The sequence below is a fragment of the Psammomys obesus genome, unplaced genomic scaffold (assembly GCF_907164565.1).
Source record: "Psammomys obesus unplaced genomic scaffold, mPsaObe1.curated_primary_1811, whole genome shotgun sequence".
NCBI classification, from domain to species: Eukaryota; Metazoa; Chordata; class Mammalia; order Rodentia; family Muridae; genus Psammomys; species Psammomys obesus.
In genome coordinates, this window is record NW_026596073.1 from 37,599,562 (window position 1) to 37,617,694 (window position 18,133).

Below are 18,133 nucleotides of genomic sequence, written 5' to 3' on the forward strand. Positions count from 1 at the left end.
CTTACCAGAAAGACTCAGTCTAAAGTTAGAAAGAGTTAAAGGAAAATGCTGCCAATAATTGATAATTACAACCCAAATGTAACTAAACATTTTAACTTTTCCTACTCAAAATACTATTACCATATAAAAGTGTAATTTGATGCAGCTCATGAGATGTGTTTTGTTTATAGAGACTTCTCTAAAACAAAAAATACTAAGCTTCATGACCAGTTCATTAGCTCACATGTGTCTCCAATATACTAAAGCTTTTTTTTATTACAAAAGAAGAGATAAAGACAACATGGAGAGACTAAGAGACATAGTAAAAAACCAGACTTTCAGTATCTAGTACAATGAGGAAAAGGGGTAAGATGAGGTAACAAATTTTCATTTTTTTTTTTGTTCAAAAAAAGGGACATAAGGCAATAAAAACTGCCATTTTTAAGTCAGAGCTGTTGCTTCATCTTTTGAAAGAAGATGGAACAGCATAAATATTTAAAGACTGTTTACTTCTTCTACAAACAATGTGTAAATATATGACAGAAAATGTTTGTCTGGAATTCATTGCTCCTCCTTCTCCATACCGAGGGAAATTATATACCTTTATATATTGGGCACCACTACCAAAAGCTATAGTGCTATAAAAATATCCCTGATCAATTTTTCTTAGAGTAAAAAGGGTATAGTATCTGAACTGAAAAGATATTATTAGAAAATGATATCTGAAGCATTAGGATGTATAATTCATGTTGCTTTCATTTGCTCAGACCATTGTAAAATCCATAAATCATTTTCTTGCTCATGTATTGCTTAAGTGCAATTTGTCATTTTGCATTAGAGGCCTGCTTCAGCCCATCAGTGCTTTTAATTCACTGTTTAGAGTTTAACAAAATACTGGCCCTGTCCGATGAATAGAAAGACACTGCAATGTGAAACCATGCCAATACTTACTAGGTTAAACCAAATACAGACATACATTTTTATTTTGAGTACCAAGACAGTGAAACTTAGTGGACTATGCTGGCCTCAGGAATAAGGGCTTCCTGCTTTGGACTCTGTTGGTTTCAGAACCTTAGACAGTTACTAGTCACTTCAATACCTGTAGCAGCAGCATAGTAGATCAAAACAGATCATTGCCAAATGTTCTAATCCTCACCCTTTGCTATGAGTGAGCAGAGCTATCACTGTGCCTGTGAGCTTAGCTCCAAAGACTTGCTTGCCTTTTAAATTGTCTTAATCTGGTGCATATGTACCTATTTCTTGATATCCACAAAATGTGCAACTACACCAGACCCTTGGCATTTACACTGTGAGTTGGACTCCAGAGTGGCACATCTAGCTCAATCCTGCTCCTACCTAATGTTTAAAATCTTCCTCATTACTGTACTTAAAGGAATCCCTTCTTACATTTTCTTACAAAAATGACAAAACCTCAGCTTTTTCTCTCAAAATTCTGAGCAGAGTACAATAATAAGAGGATTTTAGGTCTGATTGCTTTGGAGTCATATTAAATCACAGCAAACACTCGCTTACTCAACAGCTAGTTAACAAAGCTGTCTCTCCTGCCCTCTGCAGCAAGAGGTGGTAAACAAGAAAGCAACCCTAGTATTTAGTTTCCATGCTTGTGGCGGCGACCCTCCTGCCCCCTCTTACTTCTCCCTCACTTCGAGTCAAGAAAGAAAGAAAAAAAACAAGAGAAGAGAAAAGAAAAAAAAAAAAAGATTGTTTTAACACATTCAGATACAACCCAAGATTTTCATACAAAACTGATTATTTTCTTTTTGTAATCTCTTCCCAAATGATTAAACGTGTCTCCCCCCCCCCCACACACACACACCAGTCCTTACTTGCAATTTGTCGTGGCACAGACAGCTGGCGCTCCTTGGCCTTAGAGGCTGCGGGAGGAAGATTACAAGCATGTTTGCTTCTCCCACAGCACATCAGTAATGCCCGGGGACAAAGTACACTGCACTTCAAAGAAGCAGCCCCTCCCAGACTGCTGTGTCTCTGTGACTCCACTAAATACTTGGATTCAAAGGAAGGTGGAAAAGAGAAGATTAGGAGGGGTGGAGGGGAAAGGTATCTGCTTTATTGCTACTAAGACAGAAAACATACATGTTAGGTTCAAAAGGCATTTTTTGAAAGAAAAACTTAATTACTATTTTTGAATTAAAAAAAACAACAACACAGGATTGGTTTCTTTCAAAGACCTTACTATAAGGCTCAGCTGCAATTATTGGACGCGAACAAACTGTTCTTGCGCTCTCCCTTGGAGCTTTACCAGGGAGGGCAGAGGGCCTGGATCGCTTTTATTTGCCTAGGAAGGCCCCATTGTCATCCCTACAGCGATGGCACCTCAGAGACCAAAAGTCACCGAGGCCAGACCCGTGGAGGAGCATGGCTTTGCGTTGCTGGCGGCACCGGCCTCTGTGACCCTCAGAATCCATCAGAGTCCCCAACAGGCGAACCCTACGGAAGGCAAGCTCCATAGTAAAATTATCTAGCTTGCCCTATGCTACTTTCGCCGCTAGGAGACGCCTGTAACCCACGTTTCTGGAGATGGTCCCCATTCAAACACAGCTGCCACCAAAAAAAAAAAAAAGGCAGCTCAAGTGTTACAGTGGATGCAGTGATTATTTACAGGGAAATCTGGCCGTCTCTCCACGTTCTTATCTCCAAACTCGCTGGCTTTCTGCAAACGCCCTAAGTCAGCTCAAACTTCAAGCTCCTTTTGGAGATACAAACCCTCTCCCGCAGCACATCTGCTTCTGCACTGTCGCATGCACAAAAGGTTCCGTTCGTACAAATAAACACGTTAAAACATTACCGTCGTGTTTTATTATTATTATTATTATTATTTTTTTTTTAAACAAGGCTAGGGGTTTCTGATGAGTCAGCTTGGAGAGCTAGAAAAATTGCGTTTGAATGCTGTAGATCTGAGGGGAGGGGGAGGGGCGGGAAGCACAGATGGCCACAGTGTATTAATATTCGGATTCACTAAGAGCCCCTTTTCATTGATCCACAGGTTCTCTTTCTGCTCTGCCGCTCCATTCTCCGCCGCAGACGTGACGCTAAAATCATTTTAAACTGCAGCGGTTTGAGCTTGGTTTTGGCCGATGGTCAATTCACTGCAGCTGGAAAAGGCTTAGCCATGTTTGCTGGCTCCTTTTCCAGCTACCCGCCTAAAGGTAGAACCCATTTCTCAGCAACAGCCAAGTGCTATGGGCAGGGGAACAGGCCGTTAGACAAGGACTCGCCGGAGTGGTCCGAGCATGCCTCAGTGTCAATCACGCGTGGGGACGCGCACTCCTTTCCTGAAGGCACTGGAACATACCTTGTCGGGGAGGGGGCAGGGAGGAGGGGGGCACGGACTCTGCCTTCCCCCGGGTTGCAGTGGCGTTACTCTTGGGTCATTCATTACCAAGAAGCCTCTAGGGAGCCCTTCTAGTCTTTCGCTTAAAGGGCTGCAGCAGAAAACAAACAGCCCATTCCTCGCCAGCATCAGAGCGTATAGTTGGACATTTATTCTCGAAGAACGGGCACTCGGCGCGCTCTCCCAGCACTGGAGAGTTCGTTCCCGCCGCCTTAGAACTTCACGAGAACTGGGCGTGTAGATGCATCTCAGTAGCGAGTGCCCGCGGCTCGTCAAGCGGACGGCTCAGGATCCCGGGGCTGCTCCCAGGGGATTCGCACTGAGCTGAGCTTGCGGCCAGCGAGGACCAGGGCCAGCACCGGGAAGGTGCTAACGTGTCCGTGGATTCCCGCAGCGGTGCACACTCGATCCCTCCCCCCCCCACCTCCGTGCGTGTGCACCCCACGGCTCACCGCCCCGCCCGCCCTCGCGGCCACCCCACGGTCGTTCTCCAGAGAGCTGTCCCCAGGCTGGACATGTACCCTCCCCACCCCCTCTAATATGGAGGCGGGGATGGATCACCATTTGTAAGAGAAAAAAATAATAATAATTAAAACAGAAACCAGGCAAATAAAATAAAATAAAAATAAAAGCCCGCGCTACCCACTGCTGCCTGGCGCGGGGCCAGGCGAGGCGCAGGGATATTGCAAGAGCCTCGCAGTGATGGGTGGTGCTGGCTCCGGTGCCCTAGAGTAGGGTTTGAGGATGGCGGGCTCCTAGGCAAACGCTACAAAGGAGCCCCCAGTCCTTAACGGAGGCACTCGCAATTCGAAACAATGTCCCCAAATGAGTTAGTCTACTAGGCAAGCATTCTGTGGGTAGACACCAGGTAGCTGAACGTCCAAACATCTGCCCGTCTATAGGAGCTGTCACCCCACGTCCCTTGGCGTGAATCCCTCCGCTTTAGGGGGGGAAATTCACCTCCGCTCTCTCCCACTTCAGCCTCTTCTCTCCTCCCCACACAACCCCTCCGGACCCTCTCGCTCTGATTGAAACATGCCATTTAATGCCCGCATTTAAATTGTCCGCGCGCAGCTCTGCCAGAGTCCCTGTTTTATTTGGTAAATAAACCGCTGCTTGACCACCGGCCCTAAAGCAACTTCTCCACCCCCCCCCCCTTCTTGGTGATTTCTTTCCAAGATCAGCATCAGGGAAAACACCTTAAAGGAAAAAAAAAGAATGTTAGCGTCACTGGAAACCCCGCTCCTTGGAGAGGCGACCGCAGCTGTTGCTATTATGTTTTCGTATTTGCTGATGCAAACGGGGGAACCTCTCTTATTCCCTGCTCATTACCTGCGGCTGGGGACTGGGAACTTTCCGCGGCAGAGTCCCCTGCAAGCGCCTCGGGACCTGCGGGCTGTTCTCGCTCTCACACTCACACTCACTCGGGCAGCCAAGGCGAGAGTTCTGCCCCGCCTCGCCTGGCTGCCGGGTGACGTTGCTACTTGACGGTCGCTTTCGCCAATGAGCCGCCGCTCGGTAGGTGGTGCTCCTCGGCGATTGGTTGGCAGAATGAGGGCGCTGCGCAAAAACAGAGAAGCGGAGCGCTCGGAGCTCAGAAACTGCCAGCCGTGATCACAGGCTTTTGGGGCTGAAGCAGGAGGCAGGATGGACTGAGAGGAAAAGAGGCTGGCTAGAGAGAGAGAGAGAAAGAGAGAGAGAGAAAGAGGGGGGCTTGGGTAGGAAACAGCAGAGAGGAAATTGCTCGCGGGTTCACAGCAAAGCAAGGGCCGGTGGAGTTGAGGAGACGAGACTATGAAAGCCAAGAGATGCAGAGACAATCAGAGGGGAGAAAATGTCAAGAGGAACGTCCATCCGGAGAAATGAAGAGAATGAAAGTTTTATGCTGCAGAACGGCTCCGTGTTCTTCCGGCACAAAATTCTCTCGCTGTCTTTAAGCCCGCTCGCGTTTGCCAGCCGTTGACATCAAGAGGCATGTTCAGCGGTGCCGGCAGCGTCTCCTCTTCCTTCTCTTCCTCTTCATCTTCCTCCTCCTCTTCTTCTTCCTCCTCCACATTCTCCTCCCATCAGCAAGAAGACAAACCTAGGACAGTCTTGAAATATCGAAATTTCCTCCTTGGGATTTGCCAGCGCCGCGTTGCGCCAACACTGTCGGAATAAAGGAGGCTGACTATTGTATTATCGTTATTTTATTAATTGGTCAGTGGGAAGACTACAGCGAGCATAGGGGACATCAGTCACCCTTTCTGCGCTAAGATTGAAAAATGAGGCTGAATTTGGGGAAGCTCTAACATGAAGCAAGAGGAATAAAAATTTTCCACATCCACAGAAGCCCCCCCACGTAGCACACTTTTATTTATATTTTTGAAAATATTCTTTTTTCGGTGGTGGGGGGAGAGGTGATCGGGTGGCTGGCTGGCTACGGGGGGGGAGCGGCTTTCTTTCCTTTTGGAGATGATTGTGCTGTTATTCTTTGCTTTGCTCTGGATGGTGGACGGAGTCTTTTCCCAGCTTCATTACACGGTGCAGGAGGAGCAGGAACATGGCACTTTCGTGGGGAATATCGCTGAAGACCTGGGCTTGGACATTACAAAACTTTCAGCTCGCAGGTTTCAGACGGTGGCCAACTCACGAACCCCTTACTTGGACCTCAATCTGGAGACCGGGGTTCTGTACGTAAACGAAAAGATCGATCGCGAGCAGATCTGCAAGCAGAGCCCCTCCTGTGTCCTGCACCTAGAGGTCTTCCTGGAGAACCCGCTGGAGCTGTTCCGAGTGGAGATCGAAGTGCTGGACATCAATGACAACCCTCCCTCCTTCCCGGAGCCGGACCTCACGGTGGAGATCTCAGAGAGCGCCACGCCAGGCACCCGCTTTCCCTTGGAGAGCGCCTTCGACCCAGACGTGGGGACAAACTCATTAAGAGACTACGAGATAACCCCGAATAGCTACTTCTCGCTAGACGTGCAGACGCAGGGAGATGGCAACCGATTCGCTGAGCTGGTGCTGGAGAAGCCGCTGGACCGAGAACAGCAAGCGGTGCACCGCTACGTGCTGACCGCGGTGGACGGGGGAGGAGGGGGAGGAGGAGGGGAAGGAGGGGGAGGCGGTGGGGGAGCCGGCCTGCCCCCGCAGCAGCAGCGCACAGGCACGGCCTTGCTCACCATCCGAGTGCTGGACTCCAATGACAACGTGCCCGCCTTTGACCAACCTGTCTACACTGTTTCCCTACCAGAGAACTCGCCCCCTGGCACGCTCGTGATCCAGCTGAACGCCACCGACCCCGACGAAGGCCAGAACGGCGAGGTCGTGTACTCATTCAGCAGTCACATCTCGCCCAGGGCTCGGGAGCTCTTCGGACTGTCGCCGCGCACCGGCCGGCTGGAGGTGAGCGGCGAGCTGGACTACGAAGAGAGCCCCGTGTACCAGGTGTATGTCCAAGCCAAGGACTTGGGTCCCAACGCTGTGCCTGCGCACTGCAAGGTGTTGGTGAGGGTGCTGGATGCCAACGACAACGCGCCCGAGATCAGCTTCAGCACAGTGAAGGAGGCGGTGAGCGAGGGCGCGGCCCCCGGCACGGTGGTGGCTCTGTTCAGCGTGACCGACCGAGACTCGGAGGAGAACGGGCAGGTGCAGTGCGAGCTGCTGGGAGACGTGCCTTTCCGCCTCAAGTCTTCCTTCAAGAACTACTACACCATCGTGACCGAAGCCCCCCTGGACCGAGAGGTTGGGGACTCCTACACCCTGACCGTGGTGGCCCGCGACCTGGGCGAGCCTGCGCTCTCCACCAGTAAGTCGATCCAGGTTCAAGTGTCTGACGTGAACGACAATGCCCCGCGCTTCAGCCAGCCGGTCTACGATGTGTATGTGACAGAAAACAACGTGCCGGGCGCCTACATTTACGCGGTGAGCGCCACGGACCGCGACGAGGGGGCCAACGCAAAATTAACCTACTCTATCCTAGAGTGCCAGATCCAGGGCATGAGCGTGTTCACCTACGTCTCCATCAACTCGGACAACGGCTACCTGTACGCCCTGAGATCCTTCGACTATGAGCAGATCAAAGAATTCAGCTTCCAAGTGGAAGCCCGGGACGCCGGCAGCCCCCAGGCGCTGGCCGGCAACGCCACGGTCAACATCCTGATAGTGGACCAGAACGACAACGCCCCCGCCATCGTGGCACCCCTGCCGGGGCGTAACGGGACTCCGGCCCGCGAGGTGCTGCCGCGCTCTGCCGAGCCTGGCTACCTGCTCACTCGAGTGGCCGCCGTGGACGCGGACGACGGCGAGAACGCCAGGCTCACCTACAGCGTAGTGCGGGGCAACGAGATGAACCTATTCCGCCTGGACTGGCGCACCGGAGAGCTCCGCACCGCCCGGCGGGTCCCAGCCAAGCGCGACCCCCAGCGGCCTTACGAGCTGGTGATCGAGGTGCGCGACCACGGCCAGCCGCCCCTGTCCTCCACGGCCACCCTGGTGGTTCAGCTGGTGGATGGAGCGGTGGAGCCCCAGGGCGGGGGCGGGGGCGGAGGACCCGGAGAACACCTGCGCCCCAGCCGCTCCGGCGGCGGGGAAACTTCACTGGACCTCACACTCATTCTCATCATCGCCTTGGGCTCTGTGTCCTTCATCTTCCTGCTGGCCATGATCGTGCTGGCCGTGCGCTGTCAAAAGGAGAAAAAACTCAACATCTACACGTGTCTAGCCAGCGACTGCTGCCTGTGCTGTTGCTGCTGCGGCAGCGGGGGCTCGACCTGCTGCGGCCGCCAAGCCCGGGCGCGCAAGAAGAAACTCAGCAAGTCAGACATCATGTTGGTGCAGAGCGCCAACGTCCCTAGCAACCCGGCCCAGGTGCCAGTGGAGGAGTCCGGGGGCTTCGGCTCCCATCACCACAACCAGAACTATTGCTATCAGGTCTGCCTGACCCCGGAGTCGGCCAAGACTGACCTGATGTTCCTGAAGCCCTGCAGCCCTTCCCGGAGTACAGACGCTGAGCACAATCCCTGTGGAGCCATCGTCACCGGGTACAGCGACCAGCAACCAGACATCATTTCCAACGGAAGCATTTTGTCCAACGAGGTAAGGCTGAAGCGAAAGAACCACCATCTCTCATCTCCTCCATCAGAAAGCCTCCTCTAGCCCGGCCCTGCATCTCTTCGGGGTCACTGTGTATTTTAAGGCGTTAGCGTGTTTGTATGGATGTGGTGAGGGAGGATGTGCGGGTCACCGTTTCTCACCTCTTGGTGTGTAACCTAACTTCCGTGTTGATCCCGACTTCACTCCATCCCGTTGCTGCTTCTGTTTTCATTAACCCCCCCCCCCGCCCCCTTTCCTTCTTTGACACCTCGGAGCTTCGTCCTCCCTCTAACACATTTAAGGTCCTGCCTTCTTTGAAACCCGGAGCATATAAGGGGAAAAGCTTGGAGGGAGAGGAGAGCGTGGGGGAGGGGCCTCCTGTCACTGACAAAGATCTTTTTCTCTTTGCATCTGTCCCAGGCTTTAATAAAGTTGGTTCGATTTTAGTTTTGTTTTTCGCTGCTTTCAGTCGCGTGTACAAGCGAGCTATAGATTGTTTAACTTTATATGGTTGCCTAAATTGGACTGCATGTTTTAGTGATCAGTTCTTTCTCTGAAAAAAATTTAAAAAAAAAAAAAGGAAGAAAAAAGAAAGAACGAAAGAAAAACCTTCAGTTCTGCTCTGGACAGCTTTAACACAAGCTCTTGAAGCCGAATGCCCACACAGTGTGAATTTGAATGAAGTTCCTTTGGCACAGAACCCTGTAAGAGTAAACTAACTGGAAGTTTCATCAATTGTCTTGAATATATAGTTTCAGTAATAACTACCTCCTTGCCACTGTTGGCTTTCTTCTTCAAAGAATTTGGCCTGTCCATTCTAATTTCTTCTTAAAAGGCAGAGAGACACAGTGGCAAAGTTGGAGGGTGGGGATTGGGAGAACCATGTAAAGCTAAGTTTGGACTGAGGTGTGAGGGCTGTGGGGGAGCCTGCAGAGGCCTCTGGAGGGAAGGTGGGGGTTAGTTTTCTTGGCATCTCCTTATTTTGAGTCTCAGATATAACTCATTGACTTTCGTGAATATTTGTACAGCTCATTTGTAACTTAAGTACCTTTCGAAAATAAACAACAAAATAATTTGAGAAAATACTCAAACTTTTTTTTTTTCTTATTGAGCGTGCTGTTTTTCTTGTGTCCATCAGTATCCGTTTAAACATTCTGCAGGCTGTGGAGAAACAAGGTGCAGAATACGCTGAGGGTAATTCTATGGTAGACACACAGATATAAAGGATTCTGTCTTTCGTTCCCCTTTTAATGTAAGACACATTTACTATGGGACAGCAATTTTTTTTTTAATTTTTATTTTAAAAGTTTACAATTGAATTAAGGGAATCTAGATTCAAATGTCTCTACACATTTCCCCTGCTCCTGGACAGCAATCACCAGGCTGTGTCTTATGAAAGCCTGAAAATTCATTAATTATACACAATATACACAAGTGGTTAAATCCAACATAATTCTAAGTCTCAAAGGCAGAATGATCATTGCACGCTCTGAATTTTAGTGCTCTTGATTTATTTATTTTTTCCTAGAATAAACACCAGAGAGCAGAGCTCAGCTATCTAGTTGACAGACCTCGCCGAGTTAACAGGTATGAACATTTCTCAATCCTTAGTTTTCTACCTAGTAAAAGCAGGAAATAGGTGTGTTGTTTCATATTAAATGACATAATGTATATAGCACTTTAAACTAGGACAGGGCATAAGTTCTGTATAGAATTTATTTATCTGTGTACTGTTGGCTATACAATATGTTTTTATAAAAATTTAAAATATTTTGACAGTTTCTATGACTTATCTATATATGTGTTCATATATATATTATGAATCTGACACAGACATGCTCTTAGGTCCAGTCATAGAATAATGTCCATACTTCACATGTTTCATGTTTCAATTGACTGTGAAGGCTCCATATTTAGGAAGTTATATCTAAGTGATAAAAACCAGTTTCATGTGGAAACAGAGATAAGAAAGAATTCCAAGAGTCTGCAGCACATATCTGTGACCATGTGGGGGCAGAAGAATGTTTTCTGTGTTTCTCCACCTTTTATTTTTTATTTTTTCAGTTCTAACATTCTTCTTTTTGTGTCTCTAGTTCTGCATTCCAGGAAGCTGACATAGTAAGCTCTAAGGACAGCGGTCATGGAGACAGTGAACAGGGAGACAGTGATCATGACGTCACCAACCGTGGCCAGTCAGCTGGTAAGTGTGACCAAAGAGCTATATAAATGCCCATTAGATAGCTGTTTACTTAAGTACATCTCCAAAGGATGATGGCTTAGGTATCCAACCGTATGTCTTCTAGTGATCACTGTACGTCCAAAAGGAGACTGTGTAAAGTGTTACATCTCTTTGAAGTATTGAGGTTAGGAAGTAGTTTTGACTATAAAGTAGTCCTTGATGATATAATATTCTTGAAAGGACTGGAGTCACATAGAGGTATCCACCCATCTCTCATCTGGTCTGGGTCCTTGTCTTCAAACGGTTTTATTGGGCTTATTTATGGAGGACCTAACTAAGATAAATTTTACTTATTGACTTCTCACAAGGACAAGAGAAAAATGAATGCAAGACTGGATCCTAAAATCCAAACTTCATACCTTCCAGAGAAGTGCATTTTACATACCAAGTATCACCTGAGAAGGAGTGATGTTTAAAAGTCACAAATAGTTTGAAAGTCTGGTTTCCAAGCCTGGGTTTCTAGGCTTCAGAACAGCAGTGATAGGTACTCGGTAATTAGTATTGTTGAGGCATCTTTGATCTCATTTGACAACTATCAAATTTTGAACTCAACCATTTGTCTATGTGGGTTAACAGGTGGGGAGAGTCATGGTCACAAGAGGCAGCTGGAGCACAGTATGACTTTCAAACAGAACTTTACTTCAAGTTTCACCTGAGTTTGATCTTTAGTCAGGTGTAAGATCTAATACTAATTACTAATACTAAGAGAACTTATAAGAAGTAAAGTTTGTGACTTAATAAAATAAAAATAATTTTATAAATCTCTTGTTTTTCTTTACTTCCATTTGGATTTCACCCATGACATATGTTTTCTGACTTCCCTTGCTAATTCTGTGTTTATTTGACACATAAGAAAGTGGAAAGCCTTTGCAATTCTTGAAATTCATGAAAAATGTTCATCATTGGGCTACCTCTGGGTGACACTTATTTCTCTTAAGATGTTGATTTTTCTCACATAAAGTGATGGAGTTTCTTACTTTCATGGCAGTATTAGTCCTCCAGAGTACTCGTTCCTTAACACACTTGATAGCCCTGGGAATGGTACCGAAGCAGTGTGTCAAAGGGCAGTGCACACCCAATAGGGCCTGGCAGCAGTCGTGGCTACAAGCCTCTCAGTTGGCTGATGTGTGCTCTGTCTGTGGCTGCTTAATCTTGGGAAACCCAGGCAGGAGGAGAGGAAAAAGAGGCTGCTCAAGGGTCTCTTTATATTGCTTCAAGTCATTAATATGCAGACCTAATGAGACTTGAGAACTGCCAAGAATCCCCGGAGGTCCCTGCCCCTTGCGGGCCTTCACGCTAAGTGAACAGAGCATCTATTTAGTGTCTGGGATCCTGACAACAAACCAGTTCTTGCCAGCAGTTTATATGTGAGTACAAAGTCCCTTTCATTTTTGCCCTATATGTGGTATATGATTTATTGTTATCATTTAAAAACTGTACATTTAGAACTATTCATTTCTATTTCCCCCAAGTTTTGAATTTAACCCCAGCCTTTTACAACAAAACGTTTGACATGGGGAAACTGCCACATGTTTCTTTGCATGTATTTTATTTCTTTCCCACCCACTCACTCCCTTTTGTGTTTTTCTTTCCTTTCTCTTTTAGTAACACCCAGTGGCATTGAGCATTTTAGTTAGCCTAGTCACTTAGAAATACATGATGAGCCTAATAACCTATGCAAAGAAAGAGGAATGAACAAACCTTCTCAAGAAATACTAAGGTAGTTAGATAGATATTCCTGTTAGGATGTCTTCATGTTAGCTTTTTTTTTTTTTTCTTTAATTTCACAGAACAGTGTTGCCATTTTGTTAATGATTCTTTCAAAGATTTGGGATTCCAGAGCCTTTTAAGGACCATTAAAATGCAAAAATATGTTCTGCAATACATTTTAAATAGGCAAGGCAATTTTTAGTTTTGATCACCAAAGGGCTGAACTTTTTGCCCCCATATCTAAGTTGTTAAAACATATAAAAGTAGTATAGAATTACCACTCCATTTACTCAGTTCAGTGGTAACAGAATAGACACAATATACTGGGCATAATTGCTGTTTTGCAGTTGTAAGAAAGCACTTACAGTGAGAAGTAATTGCACCTTGTTGAATTGATCTGTTGTAATATGCTTAATTTTATAGTAAAAAGTATTCTGAGTGTTTTTATGGTAAAAATCTGAATGCATAAAATTAAGATGTCTTTTACTAAATGATATTTTCAGCTCATAGTTACGTTTTATACTATAAACCTCACAGCAAGTAGAAAGAATATTTCAGAAGTCATTTGTTTCAAAAAATGTGATTTTTTTCCCATAAAGACAACTTATGTTGATCTTCCAAATTTGCAAAATTAAATCATTAAGCAAATCTCCCTAAACATGTTAAGAGAAAATGTAAAATGATTAGAGTAAAAGTGGAAAGATTAAAAATTCTGAATTCTCTCTTTTAGCTTTTGTTTCTTGCCAGTGTACAATGTAACTTAGTGTTTCACCTGTTCAAACAGTCTAATGTTTTTTTTTAATATTCATTTTTTTCTACGATAACCTTACTTTATACTTAACTTTTTTGCACATGAAACCTATTTTTTCCTGAATTGTTTTCTTTTTGTCCATTATTTTTCTCCTTGCTTTTCTGCTATCTAAGCCTTCAGCAGCCGCAAACATTCTTCACAAAAAGGCTGCCGGCATGAAGGCAGCTGCAGAGAGTCACATGAGCTTTCTCAGTTGGCTACTGCACCTGGCTCAGTGCACAGAATTATTGGGCTTGACCACTGCTCTGTAGCACTTTGCTTTCTAGAGCCTTGTCAAGGTGCTTTCCGTTTTTTTCAGTGCACTATTGATGTATCGGTTAGATATGGCAGAGGTCCAGGAAGATGTGGTGAAGGCCTGCAAAAGCCATCACAAGAGGGAAAACTGATTAACCAAAGCCAAAGAGCTAAAATGTAGATTTAAAGAATCAAAACAAATCCAATCTTTTTTAGTACATTAGTATGTTAAACGATTTATTTTGCTATCTTATGACTAAGGATGTAACATCTTAGTTATGTGATTTTAAACATCATTAACATCGTTGAGGTATATTTACACAAATCTACTTAGCTGTAAGAAGTTGGTCTTTAGTTTATTAAATACCTATGCTATGAGTTGTCGATTTATTTTAGTGTCTTTCTCTTTCAAAAGATATGCTAAAAGGTAATTTAGTCACTCTCATTCAGGACAAACTAGTGGCTGTAAATTTAAAATAAAATAAAGCTAGAATTATCAGTATTTTTAAGATAATAAGTAAAATGTATCATGTGTATGTTAAACCATTGGAAGACAACAACATCTGCAAGAGAACTTAGTTATCACGAACTACAAATGTATTTTTCTTAATTCCAGTAAGATTTCAGATGTTGGCGAATTAAAGTTTATCTTAAAAATAAAGGGAATTCATGCCAATTGTTTATAAAGGTTGTTCAAGTTTCTGATGAATCTATGAACCACAGTCTGATAATATGAGGAAGCTTATGAAAGACAAAATACTGAGGGAAAATAGAGAAAACTATAAGGATTTTGAAAGGTGATAGGAAGGGATAGAATTTTGATGTGCATTTTTTATTTATTAATGAGTTAGTTATTATGAGATACCTGAAACTGGCATGTTCTTAAAAATTATACCTACCTTATAACTGTAGTTAATGTCTATGAAGTATTTTAAGATACTTTGAAAGATGGCTGGGGATTTTCTCGAAAATTAGATTTGTTTTCTTTAAATTAGTTTTATCATACATACTGAAGGTTTGGTTGGAAAAAAATACCATTTTGTATTATACTATGAGAAAGGCACACAAATGGGATACACTTCTCATTTTCTTAATCCTAACAGTTCTCAGAAGAACCATCTACTGCTACTGGCTAAAATATAGATACTTGTATTTTAAAATTTATGTGTGTCTATCTTTGTAACACAGGCAGTCTCTCACATCAGCTGTCACAATCGAAAAATAGCTTATTCCTGAGGACTAGAAAGAAATGACGGGAAATAATGATTGCAAATAAAATAACATATTTTAAGACATGTAGTAGATGTTACCCAAATTTCAAAGACTTGTCCTGTGTTTTCCTTGCCTGTACACGTGGTTTAATCATAAATGCATTTGAAAGAGATAATAATAAGTTGAACTTATCAAATCTTGGGCCTCCAAATTGAGCCATAGGAAATGGTCAGAAAAAATGTGGGTGCACTGAATTGTACCACAGCTACTGCAGTTGGCGTCCCTCTCTGTGACACATTCACCTTTTCACAAAAAGTTAAATGCATTTCTATGTATTTGGTAATTAAAGTTACACAGCCAATGTAACTAATGATAAATGATAAAAGAGCATTGTTAGTCATCCAACAGGTCCCCTGTGTGAGGACCCTTAATGGGATACATTTATTTCTTTCTCAAACTATTTATCTAAATGACAAATGAAAAAAAGTCTATTTTCTATTAATTTCTCTGTTCCTTGTTTGAAGTTTATTGATTATGCTGTGGTTTTCATTTTCATTTCTATATCTGATTTTTCCTCATGAGAAATGAATCCACTTGTTTTATTGATAAAACTGGTGAAATATTCAGGCCCTATTTAAGAGACCTCTCTTCCAAATCAGTTATATATAATGATATACAATATTTCCAAGGAAATTCCACTCTATAGGTTCATAATTTTCTTTAAAACATTGCTTAACATAGTTTTCTCTCTTTTGGGGTGACACTTTTTTCTTTTTTGTAACCAAACTTTCAATCTACCTTAGTTTTTGTTAATAATATGCTTTGTATACCCTTTATATATTCTCAATCTAAGGAAATTTTAATCAATTTCTTGTAATTAGGAGATATAGGCAGTAACCACCCATTTGGAAGATAAGAAATATGTATAATTCAATATATAATCAAATATGAAAGTAATTTCTAGCAAATACTTTCTGCTTTCATCAAGAAAAAGCTTATCACAACATATTGGTTTATTAAAGAGATGACAATAACCTGAATTGCAATGAATACTTGTACATAAATACTTAAAAACATGAATGACTGGATACTGGATTTTCATGCTTGGATGTATTTGCCCATTTAAAACAATATGTAGAAAATTTTATTGATTGGAAAATGTTGCATTAGTGCCCATCTTTCTATGATTCAATATAAGAATTTTATATTAATGTTTTGAATTTAAACATCCATTAATTCTTCAAACTTATTATGGTTTTTAAGCTCTTCTCTCATATATTACATTTAATCACAGTTTTCCCTTCCTCCACTACTCCTCCCAGTTTCTCCCCGGACCTCTTTTCACCCCCATCTACTCCTCCTGTTTCCCTTCAAATAAATACATAAATAAAAATAAATAAATAAATAAATAAGAGCATGCTTCCCAGGTATATCCACCCAATAGTGCCTAACAAGATACAATGAGACTAGGCACAAAGCCTCATATTAAGGCAACCCAGTAGGTGGAAAGTGTAAGCAAAAAAGTCAGAGATATCTGCACTCCAGCTGTCAGGAGTCCTGCAGTAACACCAAGCTTACAACTATAATGTATTTGCAAAGGATCTAGCTCAGGCCCTATAGGGTCCATGATCTTCTGTCTCTGAGAGCCTCCATGAGATTTACTCAGTTGATTTTGTCGGCTATGTACAGGAGGCATCCGTTTTTTATATTTAAAATAATTACACATAATTATTTTTCTCTTAAATGTGACTTCTGTGATACAGAAGAGCCTTCTTTCTCCCACCACTATATCAAACAGAAAAAAATTAAGTATTAGTGGACCGAAATATCAGCCTTGTGCCCAGGATGCTGCTTCAGCACCTTATGAATGTGTTTCAGGGATATTCTCTTTCTCTTTTAACATGAATATCTTCTTGCAGAAATATGATGTGTATAGAGAGCAGTGAAACATCTCCAGGATTTTTGTTCTGGTGCCAGTCAGACTTCGTAATCCTAGTTTCAGTATTTAAACTCCTCGAGAGATTACCCATCAGTAATTCATGTTTGGGGTTGAAAATGAAAATAAATAAGATGCTATCATTAAGGATGGACTTAGCATTACATGTAGATTTGTTTTAAAAAAAAAGTTATTATTTAGTGAGATTAATAGATGGTAAGAAACTTGGTGGTGTGTCTTCAAAAATATTGTAGTTAACTCTGAGACAAATGCAGAAATTCTACATGTTCATTATTGTGAAATTTTTGTTATCTTGTAAAACCATTTTCAAGTACACTTTCATATAAATCAGTGGGTAGCATAGTACATTATTTGAAACACTAAAATTTCCTTTGAGAGCTCAAAGAATTCTAGATATTTGGAGAATTAAGAGTCATGTGTACCCATTCAATAAACATTCTCTGTTAATTTCTAAAAATTCCAGTTTTTCATACATTTTAAACATCTTACCATATAAATTAATCATGCTTTAGTTATTTAAAATTAATCAAAATTATACTTGCCAGATAGCTCAGTGGAGAAACGTTCTTGCACATAAACCTGATGAATGGAGTTACATTCCTAGTAATCAGATGGTGGAAGGAAAGACACCACCCAGGAAAGTTGTTCTCTGACCCAACCTCCACACATGTGCCATAGTATGTATACACGCACACACATACATATTTTCCCCTTTCTCTCATACACACAAACACACAAACACACACACACACACACAAACACAAACACATTTTGAACACATAGAGTGGATATGATTTAAAGACACTTGAAAATTTTTTCAATATTTAAAACATTCAATAAATGTACTAGCATGTTTAGAGAAGCATGGGAATGATGCTTTTGTTTACATTCTTTTCTGTCTTGTGCTATGCACCAAATGAGTATCAGGCTGGGCATGGTGGTAGTGGACTACAGCCTTAGCATCTGGTAGACTAAAGTAGGACAACTAAGAGTTTCAACCTGTCTTAGACCACTGAGCAAGTCAGCCTGGGCTATATGTCAAATCCCTGTCTCAACAGTCTGAACAAATGAAACAAAACAGAATTAGACACAATTCCACAGCTCTCAGCACTTTGTGGTCTAGTGAGATAACTGAGGCAGGCAAGCCTTTGAATTTGAAGCCTGAGGATTAGAGTTCAAGCTTCCAAGTGCAGATAGCTGGGTGTGGATATGATGGTATATGTTGCAACCTCAGAGCAGGGGAGGTGCAGGCAGGAAAAACCCTAGTCATCATTGTCCAGACAGCACTGCTTACTTGGCAAGATCTAGGTCAGGGACAAACTCTGCCTAACCCACCCCCAAACGAACAAACAAAAAACAGTGCAATCTGAGAAATTACACCTTTGATACCACATACATACACAGATAGTTACATGCAAATCTGCATGCATATGCACATCCAGAGGTATTTGAAGTCATCACAAACACACACACACACACACACACACACACACACACACACACAGTTCTTGTATCTGATTGAAGAACTAGATGGTCTTTCTT

At 43.2% G+C, this 18,133-nt stretch overlaps 1 protein-coding gene and 1 long non-coding RNA gene across 4 annotated transcripts in view; one reads left to right on the top strand and one right to left on the bottom strand.

Annotated features, from left to right (window-relative positions):
* Positions 1-4,767, bottom strand: part of LOC129690339 (uncharacterized) — an 84,254-nt gene extending 79,487 nt beyond the window's left edge. The window contains exon 1 of the long non-coding RNA XR_008722288.1: positions 4,685-4,767. This is a non-coding gene — a long non-coding RNA (uncharacterized LOC129690339). The remainder of the gene's footprint in view (positions 1-4,684) is intronic.
* Positions 4,768-4,951: 184 nt separating this feature from the next.
* Pcdh10 (protocadherin 10) overlaps positions 4,952-18,133 on the top strand; it is a 59,321-nt gene continuing 46,139 nt past the window's right edge. For all 3 annotated transcript variants that reach the window (XM_055625961.1, XM_055625963.1, XM_055625962.1), the window contains exons 1-3: positions 4,952-8,431; positions 9,957-10,015; positions 10,522-10,628. In XM_055625961.1, coding sequence (XP_055481936.1) covers positions 5,807-8,431; positions 9,957-10,015; positions 10,522-10,628 — 2,791 coding nt within the window. In that variant the 5' untranslated portion in view covers positions 4,952-5,806. The remainder of the gene's footprint in view (positions 8,432-9,956; positions 10,016-10,521; positions 10,629-18,133) is intronic.